This window comes from Myotis myotis, unplaced genomic scaffold, assembly GCF_014108235.1.
Source record: "Myotis myotis isolate mMyoMyo1 unplaced genomic scaffold, mMyoMyo1.p scaffold_m19_p_9, whole genome shotgun sequence".
NCBI classification, from domain to species: Eukaryota; Metazoa; Chordata; class Mammalia; order Chiroptera; family Vespertilionidae; genus Myotis; species Myotis myotis.
The window spans coordinates 75,109,299-75,128,687 of NW_023416401.1; the positions used below are offsets into that span (position 1 = coordinate 75,109,299).

The 19,389-nt window shown below is 43.8% G+C and overlaps 1 protein-coding gene across 2 annotated transcripts; it reads left to right on the forward strand.

Moving 5' to 3' along the window:
• The first annotated feature begins 1,492 nt into the window (after window positions 1-1,492).
• Window positions 1,493-6,226, forward strand: OTOR (otoraplin). Of its 2 annotated transcripts, XM_036323526.1 has the most exons (4): window positions 1,493-2,880; window positions 3,251-3,390; window positions 4,303-4,413; window positions 5,222-6,226. In XM_036323526.1, the coding sequence occupies exons 1-4, from the start codon at window positions 2,766-2,768 to the stop codon at window positions 5,243-5,245; spliced, it is 390 nt and encodes a 129-aa protein (XP_036179419.1). In that variant the 5' UTR covers window positions 1,493-2,765; the 3' UTR covers window positions 5,246-6,226. The 2 variants fall into 2 exon arrangements, with proteins under 2 accessions (XP_036179419.1, XP_036179418.1); XM_036323525.1 differs by having other exon boundaries at window positions 4,303-6,226.
• The last annotated feature ends 13,163 nt before the right edge of the window (window positions 6,227-19,389 follow it).

The following is a 19,389-nucleotide window of genomic DNA, read 5'->3' on the forward strand; positions in this document are numbered from 1 at the left end:
GCCACGGTCCCATGATGGAGAAATTGGTTGGAGGAGTGCAGGAAGTGGTCTGGTAAACTGGTCTGTTTGTGGAGACATCTTGGCCAGAGACCTGAACACCACTCACTGGAGGGAAAGCATCCCAGGCAATAAACTGAGAGGTCTGAAGTGGAAACGAGCTCAGCATTTTCAAAAGACAGAGAGCAGCTGGTATGGCAGGCACAGAGCAAGTGAGGGAGAGTGACAGGAGGTGACTTCAGGGGCAGAGGCCAGATCACGCAGAGCCTTGTAGGTTGTTACAAGGAGGTGGCTTCCACCCGACCCACTTGCCCAAGCCTATTTCTAGACCCTAAAGGAGCCACAGTCTCCATTTCACGAACTCCAGAGGGAGATGCTCACTTAGGAAAAAATGTCTTATGGGGGTTAAAGACTCAGAGAATACATCTGAAAATACAGAGGACAGAGCCATTTTCTAGACCCTCAGATGGGCAGTGTCTCGAGTATGGCTGCGAGGCACAACTGCTTGCTGAATTATTGCAAGTTAAAGTTGCTATTTGCAAGCAACATTTTACAGAGGCCTCTCTCTAATCATCATCCTGTCTCTGCCCACTACAGAATGCTAAGGCATCCCAGGCCTGCCCGCGATACATTCAGTAGGCTTGACATCTCTTTACTTCTTCAAATGGCCAATAAGGGCTTTGCATTTGCTGAGTTGTGAGAGCTTGGATGTGGCTTTATTCAACATGTCACTCTGCTTTGGGGAGCCTATATACAGTGTGGCAATCTGGCTTTGCGCAGTCTCCATTTCTTCAAGTGACTCAAAAGGTAATTGTCTTTGAACTCTCCTATGTTGATGGCTGGCTTGAGAATGTAAACAGTCTGTAAAACAGCTGCCCCATCAGAACTAAGAAGATTTAATACTTTACTTTTTCCAGAGATCCTCTTAGATCCCTAAATTAGAGGAAGGAAAAGGCACTGGCATTCTGATTTCTAATTCATTCTTTTCTTGAAGTGAATCTGAAAATAAAGAATTCAAAATCCCAATTCTAATTTGAGAGCAGACGTGTGGAAACAGCACTGAACCACAGTCCTACTAGGCAGCCTTTAGATTGTGTGGTTAAGAAGGCAGCCCTGGCCTTTACTGGCCTCAGGTTTTTCATCTATAATGAAGATATTGAATTAAACAAGCTTCTAAACCAGGACCAGCTGTATGAAAGATCCTCCCCTGAAAATCATACTGCCCCCCTGTCCACACACAAACAAAACAAGGAAACTTTCTTTTTTTTTTTTTTTAATATATTTTATTGATATTTTACAGAGAGGAAGGGAGAGAGATAGAGAGTTAGAAACATCGATGAGAGAGAAACATCGATCAGCTGCCTCCTGCACATCTCCCACTGGGGATATGCCCGCAACCGAGGCACATGCCCTTGACCGGAATCGAACCTGGGACCCTTCAGTCCGCAGGCCGACGCTCTATCCACTGAGCCAAACCGGTTTTGGCAGGAAACTTTCTTACACACACACACACACACACACACACACACACACACACACACATCAATCAATCAATTTTTAAAATTCTACTGTATCTATATTTTGCTTTTCCAGTTTCTCCCTTGGAGAATTATTTTGTACAAAATTAATTTGTAAGTCGAATTGTTGGCCTTCATTTTTTGAGGTGACTGCATTTGGGGGCTGGGTCGGAGAGGCACTGCTCTGAAACATGGTCGTCCACCAAGTGGGCGGGGCATCCTGACAGGGACCTCTAGTCCATAAACCATGGAGCAGGGCACTTTATGGGAGAGATGCCAACCCCAAACACTATATAAAACTAGCAACCTACTGTATGTCTCTGCTAATAGAAAGTAAACCTGTGGGACTACAGACTCTATTCACTCCTATGTCTCCAGTGTCTACAACAGTGCCTGGCACAAGGTAGGTGCTTAGTAAATTTGTTAAATAGATGGAGCCAGGCATTGTGCTTCAACTTTGGTGGCTTCTAGCAGTGCCACACTTTCCATGGGAAAGATGCCCAGGAGCAGGGAAGGGGTGGGAGTGGTAACTCAAACCTCTAGCTCTGCTCCCTTCTTTAGGATCCAAAATCCTTGAACATTTTGAGACTGACTTTCAAAAGTCTCTGATAAAGTAGGTGGAGAAAAGATTGTTTCATTTTTCCAACCCACCCATCTCTTCCTTTCCCCATTGCTGGGGTCTGAATGTGACTCCTGTGCTACAATCCATGTCTGCCCCATGGCAGACACAATTTCTAAGAATCCTATTATGAATGACTTCTAAACTCAAGAATCCTTTCATTCACCTGTTATATAAACCGAGATAGTCAATTGGATTTGTTTAAAACAAAATCCTTTGGACCAAAGATGTAGCTCTCACATTTCAACAGATTCCTACAGTGAGCACATTTTTGCTCAGAGGTTGAAAGAATATGAGAATTGAACTAAATTTTTTTAAACAGATTTAAAATTCTCCTAGTTTTCTCAACAATGCCCTGCTGATGCAGTAAACCACAGCTAAAGTGGCTTTAACAATGATGGACCAGTTGGAAATCATTTGTGTATAAAAAGAAGACATAGAATTTGAGTCTCTTTGGAAAATCAGATGTGAAGTAGCCCCTGGAGCCCAGTGGCTGTTATGAAAGCAGAGGCACCTTCCCATTGGCCGAGGGGATTTACCCAGATGTCTGGCTTCCACATAAAAGGCAGGAACCACTGAAGTCAGTTTCTACTTCCACTCAAAGGGCGATAGCATAAGCAGCAAACAAGACGATGGCAAGACTGTTGTTACTTTTCCTTCCAGGTCTTGTGGCCGTAGGCACCGTGCATGGAATATTTATGGACAAACTTGCATCCAAGAAGCTCTGTGCAGATGACGAGTGCGTCTGTAAGGACTTTTTAAATGCCTTTTATTATGTTGTTATTAAATAATTGAAAAACTATCCACTAATAGCACAACATCTGATTGTTCTTTGAAGTGAATCTTCTCTAATGTGTATGTTTGATTGGCATTGTTTTATCCTGGTCTGTATCTCTAGAGAGTTAACCATAGGATATCTGCTTGGCTAAGGTTCTGTTGGATGCAGCTTTAATGCTTTGTATTTCTTACTCCCTTTGAACTGACCAGAAGCTGTGAATGGGGAGGTATTAGTCACTCCGATTTCCGAGTTTTCTGCTCTGCTCTGCCTTTTTACTGTTTTAAAATCTAGGAGCCAAAAAGGTAGTCATTCAATGTTTTGTTTTGTTTTTCCTTCCAGATACTATTTCTCTGGCCAGAGCTCAAGAAGATTACAATGCCCCAGACTGTAGATTCATTAACGTTAAAAAAGGGCAGCAGATATATGTTTACTCAAAGCTGGTAAAAGAAAATGAAGCTGGAGAATTTTGGGCTGGCAGTGTAAGATGAGATTATTGAAAATATACACACATCTTGACATATGTTGCTCTTAATGTTTTTCTCTATTACTTATCTTCAATGCATTTTACATGTTTAAAACTGGCCGTTAAGAACAATGTAGAGATTGTAGATGCAAGTACAAAAACTCATGTATATTTGTTTTTATGGTATTTTGAAGAAACAATGACAATTTTATAACAGAGCCAAATGCAGGCTTATGTGATGTTTTTGCAAGAAAAACTAGTTAGATACATGGGAACTTGAGCCTCCCAAAGAGTTTGAAACTTACTAAAAGTTACTTGGATTAGCCAAGTAAAGGTATGTATGTTGGCAGTCAGTCTATGTTTCAATATTTTAAAGGAAACTTTAGCCCCTTCTTTAATTCCAAAGAATCTCCTTTTTTTAGTTAAAATGTGTAGAATGGGCCCTGGGGAGGGGTAAAGCCAGGACTGACTTACTGTCCTCATCGGTAGTGCCACAGATAGATTCTCAGGTAACGAAGAATTAAATCTTAAACTCACTCAAGTATCTGTTCATTTAAATTTTTAAAAACTGAGAAATGCAAGTCCTTTAAAATAAAATTTACTTTTAAAAATTTACTGACTTTGTTTATTTATGATTCCAAAGTTATCTCAGGCAGCTCACAAGATTACAGAAAATAAAGGCATGCTGAAGTAGTGAGACCACTAAGAGACTGGGCCACAGACGAATAGATACACAACTTCTGGGGGTTGTGTAATTACAGACCTAATTCTGTAAGTGAACTTAAAATTTCAGTCTGAGCCCCCGGGATCCTGAGTGAAGTGCAAGGCATTGGCAGTTATGTCATTCTCACTAACAGCAAAGGGGATGCCTGAGGGTCTCTGGAGCCTCACATCCGCTTTCCTCTGACTGTTTCATTTCTGGGCACAGGTGTATAGCGATGACCATGAGGATGAGATGGGAACAGTGGGTTATTTTCCCAGGAACTTGGTGGAGGAGCAACACGTGTACCAGGAAGCCACCAAGGAAGTCCCGACCACAGTAAGTGTCTCAGAGGTGGCCAGAGAAAGACTCAGCTCTTGGCATAATGCAGGCTGGTGTTTACGTGCATCATGTAACTCACAATATGTATGGAGCAAAGCCCCAGGTTCCCGTGGGGACTTCTGAGACAGAGAGGTTTGGGAGAGCATCCATACCTACTACCAAGGTTGAAAGAGTATTGAACTTTCTCCATTGACCCCCCCTTTTGTTTTAGTTGAAAGTAAAGAAACCAAAACAGTATCATCTGACTCTAACTGATGGTCACATATTTATTTGCTCAAGACTTGGGCTGGGGAAAAAATATACCACCTGTATTTAATAAAGTCAATATATTCTGGTAAAATCTTTGAATACCTTATTTTTGTGGTAGACTCCACTTATGTATGAAAAAAAATTACACTCTTTCCAATGCCCTGGGGTCTTGTAAACCCAGGACAGAAATAAAAGATCCCCTTATAGCTACTTTGTAAGGTGGTTATTTTGAAGCCGTTCTCCTGGAGCTAACTGCTGTGCTAAATAATTTCAAAACATTGCCCAACCTAACCAAATGGAATTCACTTGTCATCATTTGTTAGCATTGAACTTGAATGTGTCAAATAACCATAAATTAAAAGTGTATTTGAGAACTTTCATTTTAAGTGATTTTACTTTAAAGTGATAATTAAGTCATAATCTTTGGGTTTCAACCCTTACTTATTTTAAGTCCAAATTAAGCTTTGATTGGGTATTATTTTAAATAAAGAATCTACATCTGTTTTCTGGCCCCACCTCTCAGTTCATTCTTTTTTTCCTTTTGTTTCTGTTCCAGGATATTGACTTTTTCTGCGAGTAAGAAATTAGACAAATCTGCAAGTAGAAGGAAAACACCAAAATTAAGAAAAAAGGCAAACAAACAAGAAACCCCAAATTCTGTGTCCCTTATTTTGGACTTTGGTTTCCAGGATTTGTTACCTTACAGGAGGACTAAGGTTTGGGGCCATAGGTGGCAGAAAAGGAAGGGCTTCAACTCAGTCTCATTTTCTATTGGCTTGGTTTCAGCGCAAGTGGGTGATTGAAAGCAGAGGATTACTTGTCAGCCTTCTCTTACCGGGGGATGCATAGAGAAGATAGTTCATCCGTAGCTATTTCTGAGGAGTAATTCTCCCCCGCTCTTTGGCTCCCTGTATAAACCTGGTAGATCACACAGGTCTTTCCTTGGGACATGCTGTTTTCTTCCTACATGACTTTATGGAAAATTGGAATGTTATAATTTACACAAAGGTGCTGTATCATCAGGGAATACTCTAGGATTGTTGTTACTTTTCGCCTTTGATGGCTTTGGGATGTGAAGTTGTTGGTGGGGGGAGAGCTATTCGGACTCATAGATGTTTGAACTATGCTTTTAAATTTATCTTTTTAAAAAGTCTCACAAATTATTTCATCTGAATAATTTTACCCTCTAAATGATCAATTTACCCCACTCCAAATTTTAAATATGTGTGTATACAGTGGGGGTGGGACAGGTTATAAAATATTTTTAATGAGATGGTTTCCCTTTAATATGTGCTACCACTTGGTGTTATTCAAGCTTCAAGTGAAAAGACACAGAAAAAAAAAAAAATCTGTAGGTTATTTTCTCCTTCTGTTTCAACTTGAATTTCCTCTTCCTGTGCAAATTCCCCAGTCAAGGACGATGTGGCAAGAAAATCTGGTGAGGGACGCAGGTTGGGTAGTTCCAATTGACCCATAAGTTTTCCTATATTTAACTGGAAATCTGCTTTGGCTTTGTATTACTAATGTCATTCTTTTGATGTAGTCATAAATTTGTGTTGTTTGTCAGTTTACAATGTTAATAAAAATGTCTGTACTAGACAAAAAAATTTCACCATTTCTGAGTTTAAATTTATTTTAAAAACATTTTTACCTTAGTGTGTAGAAAGTCGGTGCCAGGGGAGGGGGGTGGCTAGAAATAGGGTTTGTTCCTCAGCTTTCTGTGGTCTGGTCATCCTACAACCATGAAGAGGGGGCCATTCAAGGTAAGTTGGAGACTTAGACCCCAGGGTCATTTTTCATCTAGGTCCACTGTGACTTTAGATGAAGATGTTTTTACCAAATTATTATGGTAAATGATACACCCCTCTTCCCCCCCAAAAAGCCTAAAACCCCCAAACTAGATTATTTGTTTCTATCTTACTGTATTCTATTAAAAGTTTCAGGCAGCATGTAGGGCTCTCAACACACGTTTAAGGTAAGAAGAGTTTACTCTACCTTTGTTTCTAGTTGTCTCTTGCCTGCCGGCTCCCTCATTCCAGATACTCCATCAGCCCTTGAAACACCCAGAAGCCCCATTGTCCTCTCAATCTACCCAACACCCCCATCTGTCTGGCCTCATGCATCCAGCCTCACTTTCCAACCACAGGGCTTCCAACTGCAGGCTCCCTCCTTGCCCCAGCCAGCTCCTACCCTCCAGAACTGACATCTACCTTGAGAAAAGGGGGCTGAGTAGTGAAGGGTGAGGGTTGTGAAGGGTGAGTAGTGAAGGGTGAGGGTTGGAGGGGGGGGGGCACTGAGGCCTCTGGGACCCATTCTCACTTGGGGAGTTTTCCTTCCTTTCTTCCTTCCCACTAAGAGCAAAGACATTTTAACAACTCAGAGAGGCTATCACCACCGACATTGTTGGTTCACAACCTCAGGAGTTCCCGGGGTTAAATCTGAAACTGGCCCCTGTACCCAGAGGGCAAGGAGAGTGGGTAGAAAAGGGCAGGCCACTCCAGTCCGGTAGATGGCAGGTTAAGAAGCTAGAGGACTTGCATACGAGGCCGCCAGACCTCGCAGTGTGACTAAGTTCAGCAGCCGTTTTTGTGTATTAAAGCTTTAGAAAACTCTGGCAGATTTCCTAGGCTTTGAAGAAAGAGAAGTCAAAGGTGCCGTTGCCTTTAGCATCACGCACCCCTGCCCCGAGATAAATGTGGGCATTTATTGCTTCTCGTGTTTATTGGTTGAGGAGACACTCGTGCCCTTGTGGATCTGATTCAATACAGGGACATATTGAGCTCATCTGTGTGGTATTTAGACAAATCTCTGGAGGGAGCGGGTATTTCAGCTCTGAATGGAGAGAAGAAATAGGAGCTAGCACTAGGAAGAAAATCTCATTTCTTCAACCCTCAGCCTCATCTATCTGAAATGATAAATAAAATAAGAGAAAAACAAATTATACAAGCTAATACCATTCCACATTGTACCCTTGAAATGCAATTTTCGTGACTTAAAGGCCTTCCCATGCTCTGATGTCGTCTCAGCTGTGTCCCCTACAAACACCAGGATATATCAGCAATTCAATCAGGAAATGACATATTGATCACATGCTTTATATAACCACCCTCTAACCCATCATTAACTGAGACAGAGAATGCTCCCCAACCCATGATTTAAATATTTTTCTAAATGGGAATGACTTTTCTGTCACACATGAGCAATTGTTTTAATCATTTTTTCGCAAGCATGCACTATCCTAAAGCCAGTGTGTGTGGGAGGTGAAAAATGAGGTGGTGCTCCTCATAGCTCACCCTGCTTTCCCACTGCTCATGTCCTGTTATCCTCCCTCTCCCCTTTTCCTAGTTGCTTCACCAGGTGAATTTATTCTGGACACAAGAACCAGGTGAGGTGGGAATGTTAATTTGAGTAATCCTATGTAGACATGGAAAAAAATAACAAGTAAAACTTCTCTCCCTGCTCTTTCTCATCTTGGGTACCTTATGACTCCAAAGTGATTTAAAGATCTTTTTATCTGCTTCTAGATATTTTTTTCTGAGTCTTCAGATGCCACAAGTGGATAAAGCTCAAGCCTTGACCCCCATGGACCACAAGCACAGACACTGTTTCCTGAGAAGTAGCCCTCAGTCATGCTCAGAGGGTCAGCAGGCAGAACCGGTCAGCTGGACAGAACCACAGGAAAAGGCAGAGGGGTCTGGGCCCAGGCTAGCTAACTTGCAAGCCCAAATCCTACTGATACCTGACTCAGAAAGAGAGAGGATCCTGGGGAAAAGGAACCAAGGGTTTTTGAGTAGGGACTGTAAACCAGCACCTGTGAGGAGGTTCCCCAGAAGTAGACCTTGAGATGGGGATTTAGGTACAGTAATTTATGAAAGAACTAGAGGCCCAATGCACGAAAATTCGTGCAAGAGTAGGCCTTCCCTCTCCCAGCTGCCAGCACCAGCTTCCCTCTGGCACCCAGGACTGGGATTCGCCCTGGCCGGACACGGGCTGCTTCCCTTCAACTTCCGCCTCCAGGCACCTGGGACCCGGGTGGCTTCACTCCGGCCCTGACTTCGTCCAGAAGGACGTCCAGAATGATGCCCAGAAGGATGTTTGGTCTAATGGTCTAATTAGCATGTTACCCTTTTATTATTATAGATGGCTCTGGGGAAAAGAGGAAGAGCGAGAAGAGTAGCAGGACAGGTCAACAAGGGTGCAGCCCTACAGTGCTGGTCTCTGCCTCATCCCACGGGGCCTCAGAGAGTTATTCTCAGGGGCTGCCTAGCCAGAGTCTAGGAAGCTGAGCTTCTGTTGGCCTGTTGGTCACTGATTAAGGGCTGCCATGGGGGAACATTGTCTCCCAGCAGTAATGGCCCTCTCTTCATATGGGCACAGCGGGCTTGAGCTGCTGTAAGTGCCGAGGCTACCTGACAACACTGAAAGGGCATTCCGGGGCACTGGGGTGGGGGAGCACTGACTATCTGCTTGCTGGGCACAAGCTGCTTTTCACTTCATTTCATCTTCCCAGCAATCTGTGACTACCCGGGAGCCCTTACCATAACCTTCCTGGGACAAGTGAAGGCTACTCTGTCCCACATTTCCTCCCAGATCAGCCTACATGGGCCCTGAAACTTCCTGGTGTGGAAGTTAGCTGTAGTGAGAAACTTCGGTGAAACCAGGGTGACATCCAGTGGTGAGCTTGGGATCTGGCATACAGAGAGCTTTCTGAACCAGTCAGCATCCCAGGGTGTGAGCATCCTTCATAGCGCTCTGAATCGTTGATATCAGGGCCGCCTCCTCCAACGGACTCTGCGTACCTCACCCCTCCCCTCCAACACAATCTTAAAATCTGCCTGTCACATGGCAGAGAGAGGGCTATTCATATGCCTTTACCGCTGACCTTAACATACATTAAACTGATTTGAAAATTCACAGGTCAGGGGAAAGCTGACATTTCACTTTCGCATCTGTTTTGCATGTTTGCCTTGGATGTGGAGCCCTGCAGATTGTTTTACTTGACTTACTCCATTTACAGAAAAGCAGCAATAGCACCTGGAGCTCAGAGAGTAGAAGCTTCTCCAGAAAACAATCAGCAGGGCCCCAGCCCTCTCCAGGGGTGTCAGTGGGTGGCTGAAAGGCATGGGACTCAGTGCCCCACATCACGTACTAATGAAGCGTGCGGGCAGGCATCTGCAGTTAGACAAGCTGGCTTGCCGAGCACACGCTCTCCATGGCCCCGCGCTGAGGCATGGTCTAATTTGTCTAACAGCTGGGTGCTCCACAGGGGCCATTTGATCCCATTCCCCACCTCCTCCTGGGGACATTGGGCAATGTCTGCAGACTTTTATTTTTATATCCTCACCTGAGGATATGATTTTATTGATTTTTTAGAGAGGGAAGATGGGAGAGAGAGAAAAGGAAACATAGATGTGTGAGAGAAACATCAATGGGTTGCCTCCTGTACATGCCGGGACTAGGGATCAAACCCACAATCTAGATATATGGTACCCTGACTAGGAATCAAACCTGCAACCTTTGGTGTATGGGGCGATACTCTAACCAACCGGGCCACCAGGCCAGAGCTGTCTGCAGACATTCTTGATTGTCACAATGGAGGGGGGCAGTTCTGGCATCCAGTGGCGGAGGCCAGCGATGCTGCCAAACATCCTATAGCACACCAGAGAGCCCGACCAGGAACGATCGAGACCAATGCCAGCAGTGTCCATTGGGAAAGCCTGCTCTCTAAAGGGTGATATTAATCAATGGGTGACCTTTGAGAGAATGGCAAGCACTAGAAAGGTCAAAGCAATTACGTGGCTGTGTTTATTCTCCAATTCTGGAGTGTAATTTTTTTTTTTTTTTGTAATGAATCATTAGGTAGAGCCGGAAAAGCAGGTCTGTGCAGGTTTATCTTGACACACGAACACCACACCTTCTGCACTGGCACACAGCACAGAGACAACCTCCATCTTGCAGTCGGCTTACAAAGGGGCATCAGCAATTCCCTTTCTCCAGGATTTTAAATGCAGCCCTTTGCTTCCTTCCTGCTATAGCTGTGCACCCTCTTACTCTGGAGGTAACATTTCCCCCGAAATGAATGCCCTTCAGCAGTCCAGGAGGGCTGGGCTCCTGAAGGGCTGGTGCAGGATGGGGGCCTAAGGCTATTTGAATTTCTTCCGCATCCTCTAGCTTGGCAAACTCATTAGTCAACAGAGCCAAATATCAACAGTACAATGATTGAAATTTCTTTTGAGAGCCAAATTTTTTAAACTTAAACTATATAGGTAGGTACATTGTTATTAACTTAATTAGGGTGCTCCTAAGGCTTGGGAAGAGCCACACTCAAGGGGCCAAAGAGCCGCATGTGGCTTGTGAGCCGCAGTTTGCCGACCACGGCTCTAGGAGACTGCTTAATTGCTTTTCAAACAGCTATCACGTCCTCCCAGCTTTACAGCTTCTTCCAGGAGATGATTACAATGTCCTATTATTTTTCAAGCAAAAATAGTGCTTGCTCCCCAGTCGGTAATGTATGCACTGTCAATTTCAATAGCGCCTGCTCTCTTCACCTGCCATGGATCTCTCTCCCCATCATTTCCCCCTCTTTGCTATTCTCATGCCGGTTAACCTTTCTTGGGAGAGCTTTCTAGGTACACAGTTATACTTATAGTCTCTGTGCAATTAAAATTTAACCACTAGCCCAATGTTGACATTTCTCACTTCTTAGAGGGAGAGTTTAGGTAAACATTAATAACTAAACGTGGTGTGTACTTTCCAGTGCATACTTCATTGCTGCGAAGGGGGAAAGATATCATGCAGTCCTCTTCCATTAGAATCCTGGGTTGTTTGTTTGAAAGAGATATGTAATTGAAGACCTAAAGCCTAATTTGAACTTTGTTACTCTATCTCACACTAGAGACAGAAATGAATATCGATTTTCCCCCCATAAAACCTAATTTAACCCTTGCTTGTTATGGTTCCTGAGCTTGAATAGGCCTGATACAATTTACTTTTTTGAAGTTGCCACTGAATTTCAGTTTACAAAAAGGAAAACACCAGTGACCTGGCAGTGTCTTTTTCAAAACGATCAATCTGAGTAACAGGGAAGTAAAAGCTGGCTGGAATCCACACTAGAGATTAGAAGTTGGGGTTGAGTACTTTACATCCTGCACTCCCTTGCCTTCTCCCCTCCTGAGATGCCTGAAAAGAGAGGGGCATCCACAAAACACAAGAACCAAGTGAGTTGCAAAATAGCAGCTTAATCAACCACCAGGCAAGCATCCGCGGATGTCCCCTCTCCTCCTGTAGGGCTCCTGAGGCGTAGGCTGGCCTGGGGAGTGTGGCTCAGACTGGGAAGCCTGCCAAAGGGCTCCCAGTCCCTCCTTCCTCCAATCCCAGTCAGTCACCTAGGTCTGTGGCACAGAACTCAATAGCCAGGCACACAAACAGTGGATCCCATTCAGCTATAGATGGAGAAATGATAACAACAGAGAGGAAGAGCGGATGCCCTCTGTACCTGGTCTATGCCACCTGCATCTCTTTGCCTGATGGCATTTATAGTACTGGAGTTTGCTCTACTCTTCCAGGGCAGTCTGAGTGCAGCCAGAAATGACATCTCCTGAGAGAAGCCCTTTGCCAATGACCGAAGAAGGTTTAATGTATCAGCACCTGCACCCTGGGAGGGGATCACTCTTAGGTATGTAGTCTACACCGTCTCCCAGAGATCCCCAGTGAAACTGAGCTCGGGGTGCCTTCCTGGATAGCACGCCCTTCGTGGCTGTCTTCTCCTGCCTCACTTCCTCACTGCCCTAGGATGTTCTCTGCAATCGCCACCGGAAGAAATGAATTCTACTCAGATCCTTGTTTCAGATACGTTTCTCGGGAAACCTAGACTAAGACAAAATGTGTGGCTGGGTCTGTCCTTACAGCCAGGCTCTGTCCAGAGAAGCCAGAACCAAACAGGCTGGGGGAAGGAGACCTGGCACACAAAGGTGCCGGGGGTGAAAGAGAAGGAATTGGCAGAGCTGTGTCTTCCGAGCCCAGTGGTCCCTCCCACTAGAACTAGGCCCAGTGAGTGTCTTGGATTCTGACCACTAAGATCTGCAATTCCTTCTCTGTTGGGGAAGAGGCGGTGGAGGCAGAGTAGTAGAAAGGTTGGGGTTTTTCTCTCAGGTTTCCAACCCACTCTAATAAAATTGCTAAAAGCCCAAACAAAAAGCTTCCCCTCCCAATAGCTCAGGTTTAACCCAGCCATCCCCAGTTCAGCGTGACCATGGCGGAAGTTCCATGCTGCCCCTGGGCAGGACTCCCAGCAAGCTCCCATCCCTGCAGGAAGACCAGAGTATTTGTCTCTGATTCATATTCAGAGCTTCCTGCACCATTCCCAGCCTCCCATGGCTTTCAGATTCATCGCCATGGGCCTTACTATTCAAACAAGGCAGCTCTGAAATTTCTGGACTTTCTAGTATGAACATGACCCTGAGCTATGAAAAACTTGTAATGCAGCCTTTTGGGTGTATTTTATTAAAAGGGAAGATTATGCTTTAAGCAAAGGTTAGGCAAACATTTGCTTAATGGCTTAGGATTCAACAGGCAGGGAACATTTTCTCAAGCCAGGAAGCTGAATAAAATGACTGCTGGTGAAGGTCAGACCACAAGGTCTTACTTAAAGGTCAAAGCATAATATAATGGAAAGATAAAAACAGTTTGATATAGGTGTGTGTGTGTGTGTGTGCGTGTGTGTGTGTGTGTGTGTGTGTGTAAAAAGGGAGACTGGTTCTAAGTGGAGATTTGTGCCTTCTTTTGAAGTTTTGAAATTTTATATGTCATGGAACAGAGTGGGGAGGGCAGGAAAGGAGGGTGGGTGGTGGGAGGTAATTAACCAAAGACCTTGTATGCATATATGCATAACCCATGGACACAGACAATAGGGTGGTGAAGGCCTGGGGTGTGGAAGGGAGGGCTGGAGGGGGTCAATGAGGGAAAAAGGGGATATATGTAATACTTTCAACAATAAAGAATTGTTATTTTTTAAGTTTGTATGTCAGATTTTGAATTGCAACTTTTCTAAAAAACAAACATGTCATTGCAAAAGTGCAGCCAAATTGGTCCTCAACACAGCCTCAAACTTAAACAGGCGGAAAATGACCAAGAGTTTGGGGGGACAACCTCTTCCTTCCCAACACAACCCAACCAGGTGCCCTGCTCATTCCTGGCACCTACTCCCCCAGGCACTCCGGTTATCTGGATTGCCAAGCCCAGTATCCCATACCCCAAGGGGACAGGCGGATTGGAGAACTGAGAGCCATTCTTGAGCCTGTTACGGGCCAGAAACTCTGCATTTCACAGGTGAAACGAGCACAGTGCCTTCCTGCCCGAGGCAGGAATTGCAGAGGCTGGCAGGAAGCCAGGGGTGATAACCAGGAAGCTCCTCAAGTTTCCTAAAGCCCCACGTGTGGGAGATCATCAGTACTTGCAGCAGGCTCCAGGCATGCGTACTTGTTCCAGGACCAAGTGAATGAAGAGGTGGGGATGCTCTTTGGTGCTTCCCAAGCCTTAGCCACACTCTCCTGAGGAAATCCCAGCACCTTTTCTCATTCTCTGATGTAATCAAATCCTCTCAGAAGCTTATTTGGCCTTGTTACATGGCACAACAATGGCACTCTAATATCCCTGGATTTGACACTGGGTTTTTCATGACTGAAATTTGTGGCAGGTAGTTAACTTCTGAAAGATTCATTAGTACTAGTTACATTCTGACACACTGCTTTACTAGTTGGTAAATAGTCACTGCCCCGAATCCCCGCTAGTGTCCCTTTGCTGCCACCCAGGCCTCACAAGCTCCTCCCCTGGGATCACCAACCTTTACAAGGTAAATACCCAGAAGGCATCTGTCCCCAGGACACTGCTCCATTCTGATGGGGCTGGTGCTCATCACTCTCAATTATACTGACCCAGTGGGACTCCCTTCTCTCTGGGATCTGACTCCAGGCCTCACTGCCTAGGTATCTCTCTGATGGCTCCAACATATTTGGTATGTTTTGTCTAGGTTTTGGGTTGTTTTTGGTGAGAAGGATGATGTACAATAAGCAGTCTATTCCCACTGGAAGCAGGAGTCATCATCAGTGGACTTTTTTATAGGAGACAAGTGAAGCTACTGAGGGCCCAGTGACTTGCAGCCCAATGAATTCCTATCTGATAAGCTTGCTATCACTAGAACCCTGCCCTGTGTGTGACCCGTGTTCCCCTGGTCAGTGTAAGGATTAGGGCACGTGGTTTAAAGAGAAGGAAGCTGAGCAGGCTGCCTGGGATGGAGAAGGGTACCAAAAATGGAGCAGAGTTTTGGAAAAAGTCAGTTCTTCAGGATAATCAGAGAAGGAGAATTTGGATTTCTTCATTTTGGAAACCAAAAGAGGAAGAAATCTATAAAGTATACTAACAGGATGAACGGGTTATTAAAAGAGAAAATTTTGGAAACTACTGAGTTGTAATATTTCTAACCCAAGTTAATAACTTGCTGGAAACCTACGAGGAAAGTATTTCATCTTAGCTTTGCCATTAAGCACAATTCTGTAACTTTCAGTCCATGATTTATAACCTCCAGAGCTCTGCAGATTTCATTAAAAAGTACTAAATAAAGGCTGATACCATCCAAAATGTTCCAGAGCCGGGGATATCAGAGTCTGACCTTTTATAAGTCAGACTCTAGGCAGCAGGAAGCCCATGGATGTCAGTAGGTTAAAGGAGAAACATAATTAAAACACACACACACACACACACACACACACACACACACACACTATAGGTAGTTGGTAAGTAAACTCTACATAAATCTCATGCCCCCTGTGTCAGATTATAATTTCCAAAGTTAGCCCCATCAACATGTCCCTTCTCTCACCGTCTTCTCACAACGGGCATTGACTCCACCAAGAGGTGGGGGGTAGGACCTCTATTTCTTCCCTTTGCATCTGGGCGGACCTGTGACTACCGTGGAATTGATGTTAGGTGACTTTCAAGGATAGGTCATAATGGGCAATACAACTTTCTCTGGCTTTCTTGGGATGCTGGACTTGGGATTTCTGCCTCCAGCCACTTGGAAAGGCCACTGTAGGTATTCTGCCCATGCACCTAGTTAACAGCCAGCATTGACAACCCATCATCAATATCATCATCAGTGGCCATGTGAGTGAGTGAGGCTTCAAATGATTCAAGCCCTCAGCTTTTGGGCTGCCCAGCGGATGCTGCAGAGAGCTGTCCCCACCGGAACCAAAGTGCAGGTTCACAGACAAGAGAAGTGTGGTTTTAAGCACCAAGTTTAGGAGCGGTTTGTTAAGCAGCAATAACCAGCCCTCCTTTCTCACCTCTAAAAGTCATGCTTACAAAGAGTTGCTCAGATGTCACTCATGATGGAACACCTACCCGAAGAGACACAGAGTCTCCCAAATGCCTTTTCTGGCCCACTGAACACATGAAGACGCAATCTGGTTGTTGTTAACAGGGCCTCCGCCTGGCAGGAGGCCTTGTCTATGGGGATGCTGGCAGAGTAAAGTTCTGGCTCCTCCCTTAAATGGTACTTGTTATAGTTTCCCTGTTGGTGGCTTTATATAGAAAAAACTTAAGAAAAGTTAAGGGCTATTTGACAGAGACCATCAGTTGATTTCCCAAATCTGCTTTCTCCTCCTTCCTCTGGTAGAAGTTCCTGAACTTCATCAGTGCACCTACCACTCAGAAAAAAGATTCCTGTCGGAGGTGTCTGTGAGGCCCTGTACCACTCCTCTGTGGTCCATCTGTCCTCACTGCAGCCTAAGACAGGTCCATGCACCATTTCTTTGTCCTGCATTAAGTGCACATGCTTCCCCTCTGTTCTTCCTTCTCTGAGGCTGCATAAACACAGGTGCAGGAATGACCTAGGCATGCAGGGGCAACTGCACTGGGCACAGGCCTCGGACAGTGGGGGATGGAAGTAGGAGGGTAAATGCCACAACTGCCCCATCTTCAGATGGAATAATTCGGAACTGTGTTCTACAGTGTCCCTCAGGTGGCCTTTGTGGGACTGAATCCCAGTTGCCCAGAGCAGTAAGCAGCCCATTAATGCTTCTTTTATTGGCTTTGCTCTTTTCCCTATCCGCTTTCCTTACTCATATACTTAATGAGATTAATTGCCCCCCAAATAAACTGCTTGTGCCTAAATCCTTATCTCAGGGTCTGCTTTCCAGGGAACCCAAACTAAGACAATTACATTTCCCAGCATCCCTTGCAGGAAAAAAACCTGTTCTGACTGGCCTGCACAGTTATGTCATAAACTTTGGTCTTTTTTGTTTCTCTTAGTCAACAGTGGTGTGATCTGTTGTCTGAATTCCCTTAGCATAGCAGTTAAGATTGAACTGTGGAGCCCTCTGAACCTGGGTTCTAGATTCAAATCCGGGCTCTTCCATTTATCAGCTGTCTGACCGTGGGAAGAAGAAAGAGGAGATGATGATAACAGTATTCTTACTGTGGGTATTAAATGAGGAAATATATGCAAAGTGGTGAGAAAAGTGCCTGATTGATAATGTTAAATCACAAAAGTATAATTTTATATATTCTTAATAAAATATCTGATCATTTCATGATGAATACAGAATGTGAGGATTCCCAATCCTGACCTTAGATATCCCAAAGCATGAAGGATGCGAGGACTAAGGCAGGCACCCTGGCTCTGGAATAAAATCCGGTGACTACCAGAACTGCAGCTGGGCTGACAGCACCAAGGAGACAATGCAACAGTTCACTGTCGTGAAGTGACTTCCTGTGATTTAAACTTCACAAAGTTTCTGCAGAAATGGGCCCAAATAGAGGTCCCAAGGTTGGGGAGGAGGAGCAAATGCTGATGTGCCATGGGGACTTGTGAGATTGGTCACATAATCAGGAGCCTTTAAACAGCAGAAGCTGTGTTGAAAGTATTGCAGACAAGGCTGGGAGCAGTGAATCAAGACTTGGTAGCAAAAGCTGATGTATGCTTTATGTCCCAGTTGGGAACCCTCAGAAATTCCCATCTCACAGAGTGGCCTCTTTTCAACAGGAACTGGAAAAACAGTAACTATTAAAGTTAATGAGGTTCTATTGTTTTCATGGTGTGAAAACAATCATGGATTCATTTGTAATGCTTTTGATAGTGATAATTAACACTGTCTTGCCTCATTGAATCTCAAATCAATCTTAAGAAATGGGCAATTTTATTATACCCATTTTATGGATAAGAGTGTTAAGAGAGGTTAAGTAATTTAATCACACAATTAGGATTTGATCTCAGATAGTCTGGCTACAAGCCCATGATTACAGCCGCTATTTTACAATGAGGCAACTGTGGCTCAGAGTTTAATTTTAAAGTTCTTTTATTATAGTTCCTGAAAAATACAATATTTGGAATTAAAAAAATGTGTACTGTATTCCTAAGAGACCTTGACCATCTTTTTTAAAAAAATATATTTTTATTGATTTTAAAGAGGAAGGGAGAGGGAGAGAGAGATAGAAACATCAATGATGAAAGAGCTGCCTCCTGCATACCCCCTACTGGGGAAGGAGCCTGCAACCTGGACATGTGCCCTGACTGGGAATCAAACCATGACCTCCTGGTTCATAGGTCAATGCTCAACCATTGAGTCACACTGGCTAAGCCATGATCATCTTTTTAATTGTTTTCTCCTCTATGCCATACTCATTCTCCTTCTCTTCTTTTTTTTAATTGAAATAAATTTTATATAACCTACTTTAAAAATGTACAATTCTGAGATTTTTAGTATATTCACAATGTTCTGCAACCATTATTAACTACCTAATTCCAGAGCATAGCACCTGAAAAGAAACCCCGTACCTATAAATCAGTAACTCCTCATTCTATCCTCCCTCCAACCCCCCGCCTTTGCCAAACACTAACCTACTTTATGTGTCCATGGATTTGTCTATTATGGAAGTTTTCTATAAATGGAATTTTGCCACGTGTGGCTTTTCTTTGGCTTTTTCACTTAGCTTTATATTTTCATGTAAAATTTAGGATCAGCTTATCTATTTCTCCAAAAATGCAGCTGGAATTTTTATAAGACTTGAATTGAATCTGTTGATCAATTTAGGGAACATTGCCACTTTAAGAATTGCTTTCTGATCCATGACCATGAGTTTTTTTTTTCCCATTTATGTAGATCTTCTTTAATTTCTTAAACAATATTTTGTAGTTTTCAATGTACAGGACTTACAATTCCTTGGTTAAATTTGTAACTATTTTATTCTTTTTGATGTTATTTTAGTGGAATTGTTTTCTTAAGTTTATTTTTGTTTGTTCATTGAAACTACATAGAAATATAATTGATTTTGCATATTCATCTCGTATCCTGAAACTTTGTGAAGATCATGTGTTCTGGATATGGATATGGGTGAGATTAATAAAATTAATCTGGATATGCCTTTTATTTATATTTATATGGGAAAACAGAGTTCTATAAAAAAAGTTCTGGAATGAAGATCTACTATTTTGGTAAATTGACTCCCCAGGCAAAGAGAAAGCAGGTGAGATATAAGAGGTGTGCTGTCCTTTATGATGGCTTTGCCACAGGTGTGAGCAGTGAGTGGGAAAGGTGCTGCCCCACAGGGTTGCAGACAGGTGTCAAGTAGTTGACTGGTGACATTCCTGAAAAGGTGAAAGGAAGGGACAGAGAAAGGATCTGATGACAGTTTTTGATGATAACAATTACACTTCTGAAAACAAAAGAG